This window comes from Oncorhynchus mykiss, chromosome 19 (assembly GCF_057628025.1).
Source record: "Oncorhynchus mykiss isolate SJ-2025 chromosome 19, ASM5762802v1, whole genome shotgun sequence".
NCBI classification, from domain to species: domain Eukaryota; kingdom Metazoa; phylum Chordata; class Actinopteri; order Salmoniformes; family Salmonidae; genus Oncorhynchus; species Oncorhynchus mykiss.
The window spans coordinates 12,157,772-12,178,575 of NC_143040.1; the positions used below are offsets into that span (position 1 = coordinate 12,157,772).

Genomic DNA, 20,804 nt, shown 5'->3' on the forward strand with positions numbered 1-20,804 from the left:
TGTATGGTATAAATTACAATGATCTGTCTTTGAACTTACTGCCATTTCAGCAGCAGTTTTCTCTTTGGCTTTTGTTTGTCCGTCTTTCCCCTGGTGCCATTCAGACGTCTTTGTGCCCACATCTTGAAACGGAACACCTTTGAATGGGAGACTTTTACACACCCAACTCAGGTTTTTTTTTTTCCTGCCAAAGGCTGTGCATCTGTCTGGTCGGGATTGAGTAGTTTGGCCTTCTGACTTTGTGTTTGTGGTAACTATATTATTGTTTCGAATATAATGGACAGGATTGATCAGAACATGGCTTCAGTTTTCACTAGTTATCACAGCCACAAATTCTAAATTATTATGATTTTTTTTGTGGTCGACTGGTGTTCTATAAATACATTTTTAAATTGTATTCACAGGAATGTCCCTGTATTGATGTGTAATATTGTTATTATTGTTGCAATAAAAAATAAAAATAAGTAAGATGGCGGAAGTGGACGCTGAGTTCGAATCAAGCAGCGCGTCGATCAAAGTTGGTGAAGATGAATGTTCTGAATGGATAACAGTAGTGTCGAACTGGAACAGAAAGGAAATGGTCTAAAATTGGAGTGGAGGACACGTGTGTGGATGATATTGAATCGCTTCTTGTTGGGATGCGTTTGTTAAGTAAGGATGTATATGTGGGAGACCCGTTTGAGGTGTAACAAATTGTGAAGTAGGCCTATGAGTGGTCTTATTATGATTATCTGTATTTATGAAGAACAGAGGAAGATTGCAGTGGGCCTCAAATGAATCCGGGCAACATACATTTTGTGCTTTAAACTTCGGGTGACGACAGATGTTCAGGTTGAATACCTGAAGAGAATTCCTGGTGCGGTTGGTGCCCAGCGTCTGACCCGCTGGGTGAATGGAGAAAACGAAAAAGGTCTGTCGGTACTGTGGTTTTTTGATAAAGAACACCTACCTATGCATGTGAAGCTTGATTATGTAAGATGTGCTGTAAGAGCTTTCATCCCCCAAACCACTGCAGTCTACGAATTGTAAAGGATTTGGCCATGTTTCAACGGTGTGTAGAAGGATGGTGTTGCAATTGTGGTGGGGATCATGATCCCGAGTGCCCTGCATACAGGGTGAAGGAGATTGAGGTTGCAAAAGGTATCAATCTCCTATGAGGAGGTAATTAAAATACTTGAGAACAGTTGATGCTCCTGGAGATATGATAGTGGAAGCACCACAGCCTGTAGTAAATGTGTGTTGCCAGTCAAAAGATGCTGTGTGTGGGGAAAAAGGTGGATTTTGTGGCGTTCATTGCCACAGTTATAAACTGTGCTGCTCAAATCTCAAAGAAGTCTAAGAAACTGGACATTATTGTGGCTGCTGCAGAAACGTTTGTTGGACTTAACGATTTTACCTCTATTATATTTTTTATGTTTGGTAGTTTGTTACACTTTTGGGGAATTATGTTTCCATCCCGCACAGTAGGTGGCGGGATACAGATTAAATTGTACATTCGCCAATATACCATAGAAGAAGATTATTTATATGCGTGTGTGTGTGGGTTGAAGATGGCCGCCGCTAACATGGCGAAAGAAGGTTTTGAAACCCAGTTCGCCTCTGTTATGGAGAAGGTGCTGAAGACGGCAGTCATGGAGACAACGCAACTTTTCGAAACAACTATTGAGGAGCTGCGATTCGAAATATGCAGAATAAAAGAAGAGAACGAGGACCTCAGATCGAGGCTTCGATCCCCTGAAAATGTGAAGAAATCGACGGGTGAAAGTGAAAGACAAACCGCAGAGCCTGGACCGAGTCAAAGAACATCACTTATCGGCAAACGTGACATTGGTGTCCAATGTGGTGAGTAGAAACCGGGTTATTTGTTCCCTCCAAACAGTTTGTTTTGAGTTTAAAATTAGTAGATATTGTACAAATTCAGGTAGGTCCCTCCCGTTTCGTTTGCTCCCTTTCAAGAAACGTTTTGCAACAGAATCGGTGGAATGAATACACCTTTGGACAAGCTAGCTAAGCTACGTTCAAGTGATCACACATCCTGATAGCTAGCTATTCAGCTGAGCATATGAAGGCTCAAAGTTGAGAATATTTAACAAAACTGCTTCATGTACCTATGTTTAATTTGTATAGAGTACAATATTAAACAGAACATGTTTGAGAGGTGTAGCCTATATTATGCATTCATAAATTACTGATAACCTTAATAATGCTAGTCACTTTACAACACAGGATGTTGTCATGTCATCACCTGGTTTGTCATCTTCACCTCTACATTTCCTCATCTCCTAACCACTGTCTCTCCTAATCTGGTATTTCCAGTTCTGACAGTGCAAGCTTTGCCTCTGTCTGTGGAACAGCACCTGCGCGAGGAGGACCTGCACCGTGGGGCCTACGACAAGGAGGACAACCCACAGATGGCCTTTGTACTGATAAAACAGGAGGTGGACTGGGTAAGACGAGGCTTCAAGCCTGAGTCCCAGATCTGTGGGTGCTGTCTTGCCAATTAATCTACCCCTATACTCAACCTGTTGTCAACCCCAGTGAAAAGAAAAACCTTAACACTGCTCTCCCTAGAATCACTTGTGTATTTAAGTGTACATATTGACCTCACAGCCTTCATCAGAGTTTTTGTTGACCCTATTGTGGTTGTCTTTGCCCATTCACCCCCCCCCCCCCCCCCCAGGAGGCAGACTATTCTGATGACTACTCCCCCGGGTACATACTGCTAAAGCAGGAGGGGGGAGAGCCCCCGACTCTGGTCCGCAGACAACCTCTCAGAGAGTTACCAGGCAGAGGTAGGAACTAGGGAGACATGCATCTTATTACAATGTATTAAACAGTATTGGGTTGAGAACCAGGCTCTAATAATATCTATAATAATCTCTCCACTGTTATTCTGTCTTTTTTTCTTTCTGTTTCTCCCTTACAACTTTCTCCATCCTGTCAATCTCCCTCCCTCTGTAGCCCTGGTCCCACCTGGAGCCGTCAGGGCCCTGGTCAACCGTTACACCCAGGAAAGGCCTCCCACCACCCAGCCTACCTCAGCAGAGGCCCCCCTCCAGGGAGAACCAGACGCCCAGGAGACCCCCCAGGCTCTCAGCCCATCCCAGCCCAGGACCAGAGAGTTTACCAGTGGCAGTGCAGGCCAGGCCCCTGGAGCAGAACAGCAGTCACTGGTAATACCAGCAGCAGAGTCTCCAACATTACACCTGACAGCATCTTCTCAATCAGCAGCCACTATCCAATCTACAACAACTGTCCTGTCTACTGTAATGGCCCAGTCCACGGTAACTACTCTGTCAAAAGAAACTGTCCAAACGACCACGGCGGTCCAGTCGACTGTTGCGGTGAAGTCGACAGCAGCATCGTCAGATCGCCCGCCACTTGTCATCTCCGGGTTACCCAGAACCCCTCTTCAGAATACACAGCCCAGCCCCGTACCCCCTCGTCCATCCCCATCTCCTCGACCATCACCAGCACAGTCCCACACAGACATTCTACCTGTAGCTCGTCCAATAGCAGTGCCCTCAACACAACCAGCTAGGCCTACAGCTGTACCTGATGGACCACCGGCCGCACCACCAACACAAGCGCTACCGCCTACAGTTTTGGAGAAGTCGGATGTTGCCACGGCAACTCCGCCAACACCGGTCCAGTCCGCTCAGTTGCTAACTTTGTCTGAAGAACTTGCAGGCCCCTCTGAGAAGCAGGTGTCCTTGGTCACTGAGCATGTGCAACCGTCCCCCACTCTGCCATCACCGAAGTCCCCTGTTGTCCTAGAGAGGACGTCAGATGAAACCCCTGTACAGCTGTCAGCCCCTGCTGTAACCACACCCTCTGGCCCCTGTCAGATGTTTATGACACAGTTTTCAGCTCAGTTGTCAGTAGCACCCTTAGTACGCTCCCCACCTAGGGTGGAGGAAAAAGAGGAGGAGGAAGATGAGGGGGAGAGGCTTTCCCCCCTCTCTGCCACGTCTATGGAAGCTGTGATGACCAGGTCTGTTGCTACGGAGACGACCCCCGTCGGTGAGAAAAAGGAGGAGATTGTTGTCCATTTAGGCGGCAAGCGAAAGTCAAGTCGACGTGAAGCGCTCCTCTCCGGTCTCCGCCTCCGCTTAAGGCCCCGCCCCCAGGACAGCACGCCATCTCCAGTGGTTGCTAAGAAACCCAGAGGAGAGAGAACCGCCCCTCTAGACCACGACTACTCAAAGGTGATGGAGGACGGAGAAGAAAAGTCCAGGGAATCACACGTTGACCAGGATGTAGTAGAGGACACAGCTAACGGTGAGATGGCTGACGACAAGTCTAGTGGACAAGGAAGTAGTAACCACATCATCAGTGAGGAAGAGGGAGGAGCTAACACTGATGTGACCTCTCTGACCAGACAATCACCTATTGGTGGAGGTGTTGGTGTGTCCAAATCCAAGAAGAGAAGCATGACCTGGGTGCAGGCTCAGAGAGGTTTGGCCCTAGCCCAGGCTAAGAGGAGTAGGTCGAAAGTCACTAAGACCTCACAGCAAGGTCAGAGGTCAGAGCTTAGAGGTCTGGTCACACAGACATCGTTTCTGCCTTCCACTCCACAGCGCCGCCGGTCGTACAGCCCCAGCCCTCATGCTGCGTCTACCTCAAGCCTCAGCCCACGCCGCACCAGCCCGCGTTGCACCAGCCCTCACGGTACCCCCAGTCCACACCAGGCTACGGGGGCGAATGTGAACCCTTCTCCTACCACCCCTCCTCACCCACAGCCTCACCAGTTCAAGGTAATTTCTGCCACCCCTCGTCGTGGCAGACCTCGCTCGGCGGCCGCGGCGTTATTGAATTTGAAACGTTCTCCCTCCACCCCTCAACCTATCCCCTTCATTGTCACCGTCAGCCCTCACTCCGGATTCAAAAAGTCCCCACCATGCACGCTGACATTCCAGCAGGCGCAGCGGTATCGCAAGTCACAACCGATGTGGTCGCCGCCAGGACCGTTCCAGCTCCAACAGTCTCCCAAGTCTCCACGGAAACGTTTTACCAAGAACCAGTGTGCAGACTGCGGTCGCGTACTGAGCAGCGCCGCTGCTTTAGAGAGCCACGCCTCCCTCCACACGGGGAAGCGCCCGTTCGCCTGCTCTGCCTGCGGCAAGGACTTCCCCAACCTCAAGGGCCTCAACCGCCACGCCCGCGTCCACGGTGAACAGCGTGGCCACCAGTGTCCGAAGTGCGACAAGACCTTTGTCTACCGCTTCGGCCTGACCAAGCACGAGCAAATGGTCCACAGCGGCGTGCGCCCGTTCATCTGCCCGATCTGTGACAAACGCTTCGTCATTCGGCGCGACATGGAGACGCATCTCCGCGTTCACACTGGAGAGAAACCATTTGCCTGCTCCCTCTGTGTGAAGCGGTTCAAGAGGCGTGTGGAGCTGAATGTTCACCTGAGGTGGCACAACGGGGAGAAGAGACACTGGTGCTCGTACTGCGGGAAGGGCTTTCTGGATTACAATAATCTGAAGAGGCACAAATTTGTCCACACTGGGGAGAAACCTTACACCTGCTCTGAGTGTGGCAAGCACTTCAAACAGACTGGCCATCTGAAGAAACACCTGAAGACAATACACAAAGACAGATAGAGAGGACAGGGGACGAGCCTTTAATGGCACCCTATTCCCTATATAGTGCACTACTTTGGACTAGAAATATAGCACTATATAGGGAATAGGGTGCCAGATGGTGATGAGGGAATAGTTCTGTTTGCTGTGAATTTGCTTTTGTTTGGAAGAATCATGCTGCGAGAGAATGTAGCAAACTGTTAAAGAAAAATGTTGAATTTGAGTTGATTAATTTAATTAAAACTAATTCTGGTTGTCATTTGTTTTTCATTCTATTTATTAGGAAAGTTAGAATCCTAAAACCAAATGTACATTTAGGTGTACTGTGTTCATGTCACACATCATGCTTTAAAAAAAAAAAATGTTCTGCGGGTTTGAAGTTGTTGCTTTAAAATGTGTTTATTCCGTTTTATTTGTACTTAAATCTGGTCTGGTAAAGGAAGTTCCACTTGAACAACCGTCGAAGTCGTAATGTTTCTTGTGGAGGGGGTTGTTACATTTCACTACTGACCTTTTACATTTCCTCCAAAACTTGACAACAAATCCATTTGACAATTACAAACTTATTAATGCGGATAATGTCGCTAGTTTTATCATATAGCCAATGTTAAGCAAACAAGCTAATTGTATTATTAGTAAAGTTAGCTAGCAATCAAGCTAGCTAAAATCTTATTGGTTGAATAATTGGTCAGACTTGAATATGGGGCATTCATGTGCTTGTGGGAAGTTGTAAGTCTGCCATGATCGTGTTTAAGTGCTTTTGAAATGTTTGGTAGGTTGGTATGATCATTATGACAGACGATTCCTAGACCGTCTAATCTAAGGCAGGGTTTCCCCAAACTTTTCCCTCTCAGCCTTAAGTGTCCCGCTTGCATCGCCTCATTCGGTAACTGTTGAGGTGGCGCAATCGGATAAGACGCTTGAGGAGGGTGGTCACGTGTGTTTGAGAGTTCCCGAGTTCAAAACCGGTATGGGCCGAATCAGGAGGATGTGGTACTCGCTTAGCAAGCAGCGTGACGTCCTTTACACTATGGCAAAAAACAAAACGTGAGGACAGAGTTTGGGAACTCCTGATATAAAAGGCATACATTATTATTCAAAACATGGTTAGGTTTCCAACAGATTATATTTTCAATGTCCTTATTAATAAACAATTGATCATAACATTTTTTTTCTCAATGTCAAATAAATATCGAGACCAAGGGATCCAAAATATTTTCACTCAGGGGCCCTTCCAGCATTGGGGAACTCGTACCACATGTTAGGTTCTAATTCTTTGAGTTAATGACTCCACGGACACTAGGAAAGCTTATCCAAGTTTAATTCTTCCCAAAGGGTCGATAGAGCTGCATTCAGACAAACAACATTTCACACAAGTACTGACAACCCTTTCTCCTAGGCGGAGTCTCTTCAACTCAAGGCTGTCATGGTGAATGATAGACAGTGTCTCTTCTCCCAGAGGATCCCTGATGGCTAACCATAACATATCCTGACATAATGTAAACGTTATACATTACCCTCTCTCCCTCAGTGACATATCCTGACATAATGTAAACGTTATACATTACCCTCTCTCCCTCAGTGACATTGTTAGGTTCTAAGATCGCCACCCATCTCCCCTACACATTCCAAAGCCATCTGGCTCCTACAGACCATTAACTTCTGAAGTAAAAACCAGTCCCTCACCGTTAGATACTATTCTTCTGAGTATAACTATGTTCAAAGTTTAACCCAAAATCTAACACGTCTATTTCTATTGGCACTGTTCATGACACAAACTGTTCACGCCGCTCTTGGTGGAGAGAATGCTGCTGGGTTTAAAGCTTATTTCCTGCAATTCTACACATTTTGTCATGGGATGCAAAGGAAATGTTGCTGTTTTAAAGCTCCTTTTCTTGGAATTCTATACATTTGGCCATGTCTAATGTGTATTTATGTGTTATTTGACTGACAAACTTGTCAAGATCTACGGGCTAAATAACCTATACTGAACAAAAATGTAAATACATGTAGAGTTGATCTCATGTTTCTTGAGCTGAAATAAAAGATCCCAGAAATGTTCCATTCACACAAAAAGCTTACTTCTCTCAAATGTTGTATACAAATTTGTTTACATCCCTGTTAGTGAGCATTTCTCTTTTGCCAAGATAATCCATCCACCTGACAGGTGTCCCATATCAAGAAGCTGATTAAACAGCATGATCATTACACAGGTGAACCTTGAGCTGGGGACAATAAAAGGCCTCTAAAATGTGCAGTTTTGTCACACAATGCCACAGATGTCTCAGATTTTGAGAGAGCGTGTAATTGGCATGCTGACTGCAGGAATGTCCACCAGAGCTGTTGCCAGATAATTGAATGTTCATTTCTCTACCATAAGCCGCCTCCAACATACTTGTCAATAGTTTGGCAGTACATCCAACTAGCTTCACAAGCGCAAGTGTAACCATGCCAGCCCAAGACCTCGACATCCGGCTTCTTCACCTGCGGGATTGTCTGAGACCAGCCACCCAGACAGCTGTTGAAACTGAGGAGTATTTATGTCTGTAATAAAGCTCTTTTGTGGGGAGAAACTCATTCTGTTTGGCTGGGCCTGGCTCCCAGTGGATGGGCCTATGCCCTCCCAGGCCAACCCATGGCTGCTCCCCTGCCCAGTCATGTGAAATCCATAGAATAGGGCCTAATGAATTTATTTCAATTGACTGATTTCCTTATATGAACTATAACTCAGTAAAATTGTTGCATGTTGTTTATATTTTTGTAAGATATAAATTTAAAAAACGTTAGTTGACATGGGCTCGTTGATCTGGACATTTCTGACAAGTTATAAATAGCTCTCTAAGGTGTGCAATGACTAACATGACAAGAGGAACTGATGATGTACTACCCAATTTCGAAATTACACCTTGTGCATTCCCACTATTACAACTTTCAGAGCTGGACTGAGTATATACAGGGCCTTCGGAAAGGATTCATACCCCTTGACTTTTTCAAATTTGTTACGTTACAGCCTTGATTAAATAAATTAAAATCCACAGCAATCTACACAGAATACCCCATAATGACAAACCGAAAACAGGTTTTTAGAAATTTGTGCAAATGTATTCAGACCATTTGCTATGAGACTCAAAATTGAGCTCAGGTGCATCCTGTTTCCATTGATCATCCTTGAGATGTTTCTACAACTTGATTGGATTCCACCCGTGGTAAATTCAATTGATTGGACATGATTTGGAAAAGGTCCCACAGTTGACAGTGCATGTCAGAGCAAAAACCAAGCCATGGAGGTCAAAGGAATTGTCCGTAGAGCGCCGAGACAGGATTGTGTCGAGACTCAGATCTTGGGAAGGGTACCAAAACATTTCTGCAGCATAGAAGGTCCACAAGTACACAGTGGCCCCCATCATTCTTCCTAGTGCTGGCCGCCCGGCCAAACTGAGCAATCGGGTGAGAAGGGCCTTGGTCAGGGAGATGACCAAGAACCTGATGGTCACTCTGACAGAGCTCCGGAGTTCCTCTGTAGAGATGGGAGAACATTCCAGAAGGGCAGCCATCTCTGCAGCACTCCACCAATAGGCCTTTATGGTAGTGGCCATACAGAAGCCATTCCTCAGTAAAAGGCACGACAGCCCGCTTGGAGTTTGCCAAAAGGCACCTAAAGACTCTCAGACCATGAGAAACAATATTATCTGATCTAATGAAACCAAGATTGAACTCTGGTCTGAATGCCAGATCACTGTAGCTGTACACAGCCAATCTGTAAATAGCACACCCAACTACCTCATCCCCATATTATTTATCCTCTTGCTCTTTTGCACCCCAGTATCTCTACTTGCACATCATCATCGGCACATCTATCACTCCAGTGTTAATGCTAAATTGTAATAATTTCACCTCTATGGCCTATTTATTGCCTTACCTCCCTACTCTTTTAAATTTGCACACGCTGTTTACAGATTTTTCTATTGTGTTATTGACTGTACGTCTGTTTATGTGTAACTTTGTGTTGTTGTTTTTGTCGCACTGCTTTGCTTTATCTTGGCCAGGTCGCAGTTGTAAATGAGAACTTCTTCTCAACTGGCCTGCCTGGTTAAATAAAGGTGAAATAAAGAAATAAAAAGCCAAGCTTCACATCTAACCTGCCACCACCCATACGGTGAAGCATTGTGGTGGAAGCATCATGCTGTGGGGATGTTGTTCAGGATCGAGGGAAAGATCAACGGAGCAAAGTACATAGCAATCCTTAATGTAAACCTGCTCGCAAGCGCTCAGGACCTTAGACTGTTGGCGAAGTTTCACCCTCCAACAGGACAACGACCCGAAGCACACAGCCAAGACAAGACTTGAACCTGATCAAACATCTCTGGAGAGACCTGAAAATAGCTGTGCAGCAACACTCCCCATCATTATGGGGTATTGTGTGTAGATTGATGAGGGGAAAAAAAACAATCAATTTTGCAAGGCTGTAAGTAACAAAATGTGGAAAAAGTCATGAGGTTTGAATACTTTCCGAAGGCACTGTATGTATGTATGTATATACACACACTACCGGTCAAGAGTTTTAGAACACCTACACACCAAGGGGTTTTATTTCTACTCTTTTTCTACATTGTGGAATAATAGTGAAGACATTATAATTAGGAAATAACACATGGAATCATGTAATAACCTCAAAAAAATTGTTAAACAAATCAAAGTATATTTTATATTTGAGATTATTCAAATAGCCACCCTTTGCCTTGATTACAGCTTTGCACACTCTTGGCATTCTCTGAACCAGCTTCACCTGGAATGCTTTTCCAACAGTCTTGAAGGAGTTCCCACATATGCTGAGCACTTGTTGGCTGCTTTTCCTTCACTCTGCGGTCCATCTCATCCCAAACCATCTCTATTGGGTTGAGGTCAGGTGTTTGTGGAGGCCAGGTCATCTGATGCAGCAGTCCATTACTCTCCTTCTTGGTCAAATAACTCTTACACAGCCTAGAGGTGTGTTAGGTCATTGTCCTGTTGAAAAACAAATGATAGTCCCACTAAGCACAAACCAGATGGGATGGCATATCACTGCAGAATGTGGTGGTAGCCATGCTGGTTAAGTGTGCCTTGAATTCAAAATAAATCACATACAGTGTCACCAGCAAAGCACCACCACACCACCTCCTCCATGCTTCACGGTGGGACCCACACATGTGGTTGGAACCAAAAACCTCAAATTTGGACTCATCAGACTAAAGGACAGATTTCCACCAGTCTAATGTCCAATCCATCGAATGTCATCGACCAGGTAACTCTGGGTCTTCCTTTTCTGTGGCGGACCTCATGAGATTCAGTTTCATCATAGCGATTGATGGTTTTGCCAATGCACTTGAAGAAACTTGAAAAATGTATATTGAAAAAATAAATCATTATATTTTGATTTGTTTAACACTTTTTTTGGTTACAACATGATTCCATGTGTTATTTCATAGTTTTGATGTCTTCACTATTATTCTACAATGTAGAAAATTGTAAAAATATAGAAGAATCCTTGAATGAGTAGGTGTGTCCAAACTTTTGAATGGACTGTAAGTATATATATATATATATATATTTTAAAGAAATTGGCGGAACCCATGCCTCACAGAGTTGAAATCACTGTTCTAGGCCAGCGCTCAGGCCAGGAAATCCGGCCTGTGTTTGTGCTGGTGTAACTTTAGATGGGCCAGTCGTTTGAAGCAGAGTCCACACACAGCACAGCAGTACGGTCTCTCCCCAGTGTGTGTGCGCTGGTGTACCTTCAAAATGTCCACCCGCGTGAAGCTCTTGTCACACATAGTGCAGCGGTGGGGTTTCTCCTGCGTGTGAATGCGCTGATGCAGCTTGAGGTTCCAGAGCCGACTGAACTTGTTCCCACAGATGGAGCAGCAGTAGGGCTTGTCTGTGGTCTGGCTGCACTTGTGCCTCTTCAGGTCGGAGAAGGAGGTGAAGCCCTTGGAGCAGTGGCTACAGAGGTGAAGTCCCTCTGCCTGGTGGACCCGCTGGTGGACCTTGAGGTTGCAGGCCTGGGTGAAGGTCTTACCGCACTGGGTGCAGGAGTATGGAGGCCCAGACCCTGAACTCAACCCTCTCCCCGTTTTGTGTGTCTGCTTGTGGTCCTTGAGGGAACCAGCGTCTGGGAAGCTCATGGTACATTGATTGCAGGCATGACGCCTCCCCCCTCCTCCTGTTACCTGCTCTTGTGAACGATCTCTGAGGTTTAGAGAGTGTCCAAAATCGTCAGCGGCATCATACGGGCTCTCTGTGTTGTTGTTGTGGGCTGAGCTTCCAGAGTGGATGGCTCGGTGGCTGGCTCTGTTACCTGACTCTGGGACACCGTGTTCAGGGTACAAGACACTGGAGTCCTGCAGGTACCCCTCCTCGTTTATCAACAGGCAGTTCAGGTCTCCCACCTCCGGGTGGGGAGATGGCGTTGGCGACTTCACCTGCTCCCTCCGGATCCGATGGGGGCCAGGCATGTGGGAGCGATGGTCGCCCCCCTTAAACCCCCCCAGGTTCACTTGGTAGTGACCCACAGCTCCGTAGCTCAGCTCCCCCAGACGAGACGGAGAACCAGGAAGCCTATCCAGCCCTTCCATGTCTAGAAGATGGTCGCCACTACCGCCACTGCAGTAACCAGACTTATCAAAGTCACCCCCTAGTTCCTCCATGCTGTAGTGGGGGCGGTAGAGAGGGTCGGTGGGGTCCCCTGAGTCTCCCTCGGGGCCTGGTGGTTCAGGCCTCTGGTCTAGACTGGATCTCCACTCATCTTGGCACTGATGTAGATCCTGCTGAATAAAACTCTTACTGGGCCCAGAGACGTCTGAACCATCAGCCTCTGAAGAACATAGAGTACATGTGGCATTAGAAGCATTAATATTTAAGACATTAGAATTACTAGAAACATTAAAGACAGGGGTGTTAAACTCATTCCATAGAGGGCCTAGTGTCTGCTGTTTTTTTTTTAAATGTCCCTTTCCATTAAGACCTAGACAACCAGGTGAGGGGAGTTCCTTAATAATTAGTGGCCTTAATTCATCAATCAAGTACAAGGAAGGAGCGAAACCCACAGACACTCTGTGGAAAGAGTTTGACATGTGATTTAAGGCATTGGCAAGAGTAGAAACAGTAGTAGAGTAACTGTAATGTTAAATGTGTACTTACAGTTTCATGTTGACATGTGTATTAATGAATACATTTGAAATGACACAGCATATTATAAGTTACTCTTATTATCATAAAGGTTGGCTATTGTCTTATGTTTGTTGTAAACTCCTGACTCACCATCCAGGCAGAACTCCCATCTCTCCTGTAGCTCAGTGTTGTGGAGAGCCTCCTCTTTCAGCAGACTGTCCAGCTTCTGATCTCCGACCTCTGTGGACTGGAAGAGGAAATGAATGAGTTGATTCTGACTAAATGATGGATAAACGGACAGTGATTGAATAGCCATGATGGTTCTCTACTCAGAATTCTCCTCTGGGACCCCCAGACATCTCACAACTTTGCTGCAGCCCAGAACTGGAACAGTTCAAATATGAGGAGAGGTTTTAAAAAGGCTGCCCAATTCTTCATCACAGACTATCTGTTCTAATATATCCTTTAAAATAACATTTCTAACTGAACTTTCTGTAGCACTGCACCCGTCACAGGTGTTTAATTCCCCTAGATACAAGAGGTTCTCCTAGGGCTGGTGGCCTCAGCCTCCATGTGTTTAGTCAGTCCCCTACCTACCTCAGAGATTCTCCTAGGGCTGGTGGCCTCAGCCTCCTCCAGATCATTTAAGGCTGTTTCCCTGGCCACACCCCCACAGCTGCTCCACTCCTCCCCTGATACCTTCTCCTGCTTCAGGCCACGCCCCCTCTCCACACCTGGCCACAGGTAAACAAAGAGAACGTTTCATTTGGAGTAAAAGGTAAGTAACATTGTGGATAATGGAGTCACCTCACATCAGATGAAGGAAAGGAAACATCTTATTAACATGCCACCACCACCCATGACTGACTCCTTCCTTAAACCAATACTGTCTGGTCAGTGATCACCAAAGTATAAAAGGTACACATTACAGCAGCCCCACTTCAGTGATTCCTCCGTATGTATATATATATATATATATATATATATATATATATATAACCAGTCAAAAGTTTGGACAAACATACTCATTCCAGTTGAGGTCGGTTTTCAATTAACAGGTGTGCCTTATTAAAAGTTCATTTGTGGAATTTATTTTCTTCTTAATGCATTTGAGCCTGTCAGTTGTGTTGTGAAAAGGTAGGGGAGGTATGCAAAAGACAGCCCTATTTGGTGAAAGACCAAGTCCATATTATGGCAAGAACAGCTCAAATAAGCAAAGAGAAATGACAGTCAATTATTACTTTAAGACATGAAGGTCAGTCAATCCAGGAAATGTCAAGGACTTGTCATGTTTCTTCAAGTGCAGTCGCAAAGCGCAGAGTTGCCTCTACTGCATGGGATACGTTCATTAGAGTTAACAGCCTCAGAAATTGCAGCCCAAATAAATGCTTCACAGAGTTCATGTAACAGACATCTCAAAATCAACAATTTAGAGGAGACTACCTGAATCAGGTCTACATGGTCAAATTACTGCAAAGAAACCATTTCTCAAGGACACCAATAATAAGAAGAGACTTGCTTGGGCCAAGACACATGAGAAATGGACATTAGACTGGTGGAAATCGTTCATTTGGTCTTATGAGCCCAAATTTGAGACTTTTGGTTCCAAATACTGTGTCTTCGTGAGACGCAGAGTAGGTGAACGGATGATCTCCGCATTTGTGGTTCCGACTGGGAAGCATGAAGGAGGTGTAATGGTGCTTTGCTGGTGACACCGTATGTGATTTATGTAGAATTCAAGGCACACTTAATCAGCATGGCTAACACAGCATTCTGCAGCCATATGCCATCCCATCTGGTTTGCGCTTAGTGGGACTATCATTTGTTTTTCAACAGGACAATGACCTAACATACCTCCAGGCTGTGGAAGAGTTATTTGACCAAGAAGGAGAGTAATGGAGTGCTGCACCTGGCCTCCACAAACACCTGACCTCAACCCAATAGAGATGGTTTGGGATGAGTTGAACCACAGAGTGAAGGAAAAGCAGCCGACAAGTGCTCAGCATTTGTGGAAACTCCTTCAAGAATGTTGGAAAAGCATTCCTGGTGAAGCTGGTTGAGAGAATGCCAAGCGAAGGCAAAGCTGTTAATTAAAAGCGCCTAGAATCTAAAATGTACAATAAGTTAAGATTTGTTTAACACTTTTTGGGTTACTACATGATTCCATGTGTTATTTCATAGTTTTGATGTCACTATTATTCTACAATGTAGAAAATAATACAAAATAAAGAAAAACCCTAGAATGAGTAGGTGTGTCCAAACTTTTGACTGGTACTGTGTCGTTAGATGTCTCTCTTCTCACCTGTCTGTGAAGTTCCTAATCTTATCTCATGACCTTCCTTGCCAGCTCTCCCACAGTCCCCACACTTCCCCCTCTGGTCTCCCTCTCTGTTCTCCGACCACTGCAGCCGCTTCTTCAGTGACTCGACCTGCTCCCGGTTCCGGGACACCTCCTCCAGGAAACTATCCTCCACCAGCCTGGTGATCTCGTACATGGCTGACTTAAGGACCGTCTCCATGACCCCGGAGAGCTGCGACTGGAAGGTTATGATGGCTGCGGACATCATGGCAAAGTGTCTATGAGCAGCTAGCTACAGTTAAGAGATAGTAACTTTTAGCTACTTTTGTTCAGGTTGGTCAGTGTTACGATTCCGTATATCAAAAGGGAAAAAATCGCTCAAATTAGCTGCAAAGATACAGGTAACTAAACCACTTTTGTCTGTGTTAGCATGCTAGCAAACGTTACTGTTGGATGTTGTGGTCTCTACCTAATGCATTTTTAAAAAATATATATAATTTCGAGATATAAGATCTGTATATCTGTATATGTATTTACAGTATATGAGCCTATTCGCATAAATACAAATACCAGAGGTATTGAGAGAAAGCAAGGCTATGGTAGTTGGCTCGGCACTTACTTTGCTAGCCAGTCAACACAATAAGCATCCACCCCCAAAAAACGTACTTCCGGAAACAAACTAACGGGTCGGGTAGTGGGACATTCTACGTTGGAACGTTACCTTATTCGAGTTAAAAAGACGACCTTCATTTATTGTGTCAATTGACAGGAAATGTACACGGGAAGCTATTTATCTCCGCCATCACTCAATGCGTCACACAAAGCACTGTGCGCCGAGTCCATAAAAGAAGAAGAAGTCATATCACCAACTTAGGCCAATTCTGATCAACCCTGTAATTGCTTGGGGGAAATATTAATATATTGTAGATTCATATCAAAGTGTGGCTTGAAGAGAACCGCTGCCAAGAAAAAAAGTAATATCAACAACTAAATGCATGAATTTGGTGCACTTTAAGATGAACATTGAGAGATTAAACATTTTTCAGGTAACTAACTTGCATCTTCCCCCCTGCAAAGCAGACATTGCAAGTATTCAAGTACAATTACTACTGTGGGTCTCTCTACTCTGGAACAGTCTCCTCTGGAACACATACAGTACCAGTCAAAAGTTTAGACACACCTACTCATTCAAGAGTTTTTCTTTATTTTTACTATTTTCTACATTGTAGAATGATAGTGAAGACATCATAACTATGAAATAACATACGTGGAATCATTTAGTAATCCAAAAAGTGTTTTAAAAAATGTAAATGTATTTTATATTTGAGATTATTCAATGTAGCCACCCTTTGCCTTGATGACAGCTTTGCACACTGTTGGCATTCTCACAACCAACTACATGAGGTAGTCACCTGGAATGCATTTTAATTAACAGGTGTGCCTTCTTAAAAGTTAATATGTGGAATTCCTTTCCTTAATGCGTTTGAGACAATCAGTTGTGTAGTGACAAAGTAGGTGGGGTATACAGACGATAGTCCTATTTGGTAAAAGACCAACTCCATATTTTGTCAAGAACAGCTCAAGTAAGCAAAGAGGCTGTGTAAGAGTTATTTGTCCAAGATGGTGAGTGATGGAGTGCTGCATCAGAAGACCTGGCCTCCACATCAGAAAATAGTAAAAACAAAGAAAAAACCCTGAATGAGTAGGTGTGTTCAAACTTTTGACCGGTACTGTATATCTAGTGTATTGCCAAAAACCACTCAACAACTTCAACCATAGACTCTGACATGTGCAATAAGCCAAACTGATTAAAGAATCCCACAGTACCATCACTTTCTCTGTGTCATCTGTTGGTATCTCTTGTCTGCCCTCTTCTGTTGCTGTCTCTTAGTATTCTATGTTGCTGTCTCTTAGTATTATATGTTGCTGTCTCTTAGTATTCTATGTTGCTGTCTCTTAGTATTATATGTTGCTGTCTCTTAGTATTCTATGTTGCTGTCTCTTAGTATTCTATGTTGCTGTCTCTTAGTATTATATGTTACTGTCTCTTAGTATTCTATGTTACTGTCTCTTAGTATTATATGTTGCTGTCTCTTAGTATTATATGTTGCTGTCTCTTAGTATTATATGTTGCTGTCTCTTAGTATTCTATGTTGCTGTCTCTTAGTATTCTATGTTGCTGTCTCTTAGTATTATATGTTGCTGTCTCTTAGTATTCTATGTTGCTGTCTCTTAGTATTTTCTATGTTACTGTCGCTTAGTATTCTCAAATCAAATCAACATTTTTTTGTCACGTGCACCGAATACAACAACCTTACAGTGAAATGCTTACTTACAGGCTCTAACCAACAGTGCAAAAAAGGTATTAGGTGAACAATAGGTAAGTAAAGAAATAAAAACAACAGTAAAAAGACAGTGAAAAATCGCAGTAGAGGCTATATACATTAGCGAGGCTATATACAGTAGCGAGGCTATAACAGTAGCGAGGCTATATACAGTAGCGAGGCTATATACAGGCACTGGTTAGTCGGGCTGATTGAGGTAATATGTACATGTAGATATGGTTAAAGTGACTATGCATATATGATAAACAGGGAGTAGCAGTAGCATAAAAGAGGGGGTGGTGGGACACAATGCAGATCGCCCGGTTAACCAATATATGCATGGGCACTGGTTAGTTGGGCCAATTGAGGTAGTATGTACATGAATGTATAGTTAAAGTGACTATACATATATGATAAACAGAGAGTAGCAGCAGCATAAAAGAGGGGTTGGGGGGGCACACTGCAAATAGTCCGGGTAACCATTTGGTTACCTGTTCAGGAGTCTTATGGCTTGGGAGTAAAAACTTTTTGACTTAGACTTGTCCTAGACTTGGCACTCCGGTACGGCTCGCCATGCGGTAGTAGAGAGAACAGTCTATGACTGGGGTGGCTGGGGTCTTTGACAGTTTTTAAGGCCTTCCTCTGAAAAAAAGTAGTAGAGTGTAATTCGCATAGCAAGTTAAAGTTAGTTAATTTGTCATATACATCTCATATACATGGAATACTCAGTGCAATGAAATGCTTACTTGCAGGTTAACCTCTCAACAATGCAACAACAATAGAACAAGTATGTAGCTAATTGAATAAAAAGACTAATAGAAATGAAAGCTTAATGAAATATATATGTATATATATTTTTTTTACAAATAGTTACATATGGAATGTATGGAAATAACAGACATGAGCCAGACATGTTTGCTTGTAGAATGGAAAAGGTAATAAGACTACGATTCATTTAATTTAGTCAGTTCTACCACCTCAACATTGCTAATTTTGAACAGGGTGAATTAGAATGTTTCAGTAAAGTTCAGCTTCTGTCCACAGGGGAGCACTGTGTCACATTTCACAACCTGTGATCGAACCCGGGTCTGTAGAGACGCCTTAGACCACTGTGCCACTCGGGAGGCCCCAATGTGTATTATTTAACATTACTATTAAAATAGTACTCACTCAAATGGGTAATCGTTAACAGGTTGCTAGCTGTCTCATAAAGCCATCATCGAAAACCACGTATTTTCATCTTCTCTGTTTTGGTAACATCCTGTTGTTTGACTGACGTTTCGCAACGGAACCTTGAACCACAAGGGGGCGTTGTGTTTTCACTCCGTTGTGAACGAGGCGTAACTGCTGCGGCTCTTTGACTTTCTGGCTGTTCTGCCCTCTCCACCTCAATCACTAATGCCTCAACCTGTTCCCTTTTTTTTGCCCCTCTTTCAGAAGAAGTTCTGAATATCCATATTTTCTCGGTGCCATGCTGCAGATTCTGCCTGAGTGATGACATTGACATCTAACTGGTGCTTTAGGGGTGGGGTCAAGGGATGTGAGCTGCACTGTGAAATCTCTACCAATCACAGCAGGCACTGTGTCACTCCAGGGACTTTCTTGCAGTGCTTGCACCATTTCTGCCTTCCACCCCACTGCGCCCCTGGTCGTACAGCCCCAGCCTTCACGTTGCTTCCACTTCAAGCCACAGCTCATGCCACTGCTGCCGATGCCGCATCAGCCCTCGCCAGGCTATGGGGGTAAACATGAACCCTTCTCCTGCCACCCATCCTCACCCACAGCCTCACCTGTTCAAGGTCACTTTCACCAACCCTTGTCCAGGTAGACCATCGCCCTGTAGCAGTCACATCCGTCATCATGAAGTGCTTGGAGACTAGTCAAGTACCATATCACCTCCACCCTACCTGACACCCTAGACCCACTCCTATTTGTTTACCGCCCCAATAGGTCCACAGACGATGCAATCACACTGCACACTACCCTAACCCATCTGGACAAGAGGAATACCTATGTAAGAATGCTGTTCATCGACTACAGCTCAGCATTTAACACCATAGTACCCTCCAAACTCGTCATTAAGCTCGAGACCCTGGGACTCGACCCCGCCCTGTGCAACTGGGTCCTGGAATTCCTGACAGGCCGCCCCCAGGTGGTGAGGGTAGGTAACAACATCCACACCCCGCTGATCCTCAACACAGGGGCCCCACAAGGGTGCGTTCTCAGCCCTCTCCTGTACTCCCTGTTCACCCATGATTGTAGTTTGCAGACGACACTACAGTGGTAGGCTTGATTACCAACAACGACGAGACGGCCTACAGGGAGGAGGTGAGGGTCCTCGGAGTGTGGTGTCAGGAAAATGATTGTGGACTTCAGGAAACAGCAGAGGGAGCATCCCCCTATCCACATCGACGGGACAGTAGTGGAGAAGGTGGAAAGTTTTAAGTTGACATCCCGGACAAACTGAAATGGTCCACCCAGACAGACAGCGTTGTGAAGAAGGTGCTGCAGCGCCTCTTCAACCTCAGGAGGCTTTTGAAATTTGGCTTGTCACCAAAAACACTCACAAACTTTTACAGATGCACAATTGAGAGCATCCTGTCGGGCTGCATCACCGCCTGGTATGGCCCACAACCGTAAGGCTCTCCGGAGGGTAGTGAGGTCTGCACAACGCATCACTGGGGGCAAACTACCTGCCCTCCAGGACACCTACACCACCCGATGTCACAGGAAGGCCAAAAAGATAATCAAGGACAACAACCACCCGAGCCACTGCCTGTTCACCCCGCTATCATCCAGAAGGCGAGGTCAGTACAGGTGCATCAAAGCTGGGACCTAGAGACTGAAAAACAGCTTCTATATCTAGGCCATCAGAATGTTTAACAGCCATCACTAACATTGAGTGGCTGCTGCCAACATACTGACTCATCTCTAGCCACTTTAATAATGAAAAATGTATGTAATAAATGCATCACCAGCCACTTTAAACAATGCCACTTTATATAATGTTTGCATACCCTACATTACTCATCTCATATGTATATACTGTACTCTACCATATACTGCATCTTGCCTATGCCGTTCGGCCATCGCTCATTCATATATTTGGGGGTGAATACATATGCACGCACCACTTTTCCGTTCTATTTTTTGTCCATTTTTTTAACAAATCATTTTTTTCATTTCACTTCACCAGTTTGGTCTATTTTGTGTATGTCCATTACATGAATTCCCAATAAAAATACATCCCGGAGCTAGGTGAAAAGTCTGTCGATGTGACCTTATTGGGATTATTATTATTATTACCTTATTGGGATTATTATTATTGGGACAAACCTACCAAGAGAGAGTCGCCCACCAAAACTCACAGATTAGGCAAGTAGAAAATTAATCAGAGAGCAACAAAGAGACCAAAGATAACCCTGAAGGAGATGCAAAGCTCTACAG

At 44.6% G+C, this 20,804-nt stretch overlaps 2 protein-coding genes across 3 annotated transcripts; one reads left to right on the forward strand and one right to left on the reverse strand.

Moving 5' to 3' along the window:
- The first annotated feature begins 355 nt into the window (after nt 1-355).
- LOC110497247 (uncharacterized) lies at nt 356-6,754 on the forward strand. The gene is made up of 4 exons (XM_021573255.3): nt 356-1,842; nt 2,317-2,447; nt 2,681-2,792; nt 2,962-6,754. Exons 1-4 carry the CDS (start codon nt 1,233-1,235, stop codon nt 5,607-5,609), a joined length of 3,501 nt encoding a protein of 1,166 aa, XP_021428930.3. The 5' UTR covers nt 356-1,232; the 3' UTR covers nt 5,610-6,754.
- Nucleotides 6,755-6,892: 138 nt separating this feature from the next.
- LOC110497236 (uncharacterized) lies at nt 6,893-15,713 on the reverse strand. Of its 2 annotated transcripts, XM_021573243.3 has the most exons (5): nt 15,653-15,713; nt 15,037-15,288; nt 13,332-13,468; nt 12,885-12,981; nt 6,893-12,438 (listed from the first exon to the last, which is right to left on the reverse strand). In XM_021573243.3, the coding sequence occupies exons 2-5, from the start codon at nt 15,251-15,253 to the stop codon at nt 11,237-11,239; spliced, it is 1,653 nt and encodes a 550-aa protein (XP_021428918.2). In that variant the 5' UTR covers nt 15,254-15,288; nt 15,653-15,713; the 3' UTR covers nt 6,893-11,236. The 2 variants fall into 2 exon arrangements, with proteins under 2 accessions (XP_021428918.2, XP_021428917.2); XM_021573242.3 differs by lacking the exon at nt 15,653-15,713 and having other exon boundaries at nt 15,037-15,424.
- Between the last annotated feature and the right edge of the window lie 5,091 nt (nt 15,714-20,804).

Bases quoted from the DNA above. Each gene is read 5' to 3' on its own strand.
- LOC110497247 (XM_021573255.3), top strand. From the start codon at position 1,233: ATGTGTGTTGCCAGTCAAAAGATGCTGTGTGTGGGGAAAAAGGTGGAT. The intron at 2,448-2,680 runs GTAAGACGAGGC...CCCCCCCCCCAG, and splicing joins TAAAACAGGAGGTGGACTGG to GAGGCAGACTATTCTGATGA. The intron at 2,793-2,961 runs GTAGGAACTAGG...CTCCCTCTGTAG, and splicing joins CAGAGAGTTACCAGGCAGAG to CCCTGGTCCCACCTGGAGCC.
- LOC110497236 (XM_021573242.3), bottom strand. From the start codon at position 15,301: ATGATGTCCGCAGCCATCATAACCTTCCAGTCGCAGCTCTCCGGGGTC. The intron at 13,469-15,036 runs GTGAGAAGAGAG...ACCTGTGGCCAG, and splicing joins ATTAGGAACTTCACAGACAG to GTGTGGAGAGGGGGCGTGGC. The intron at 12,982-13,331 runs GTAGGTAGGGGA...TTCCTCTTCCAG, and splicing joins GCCCTAGGAGAATCTCTGAG to TCCACAGAGGTCGGAGATCA.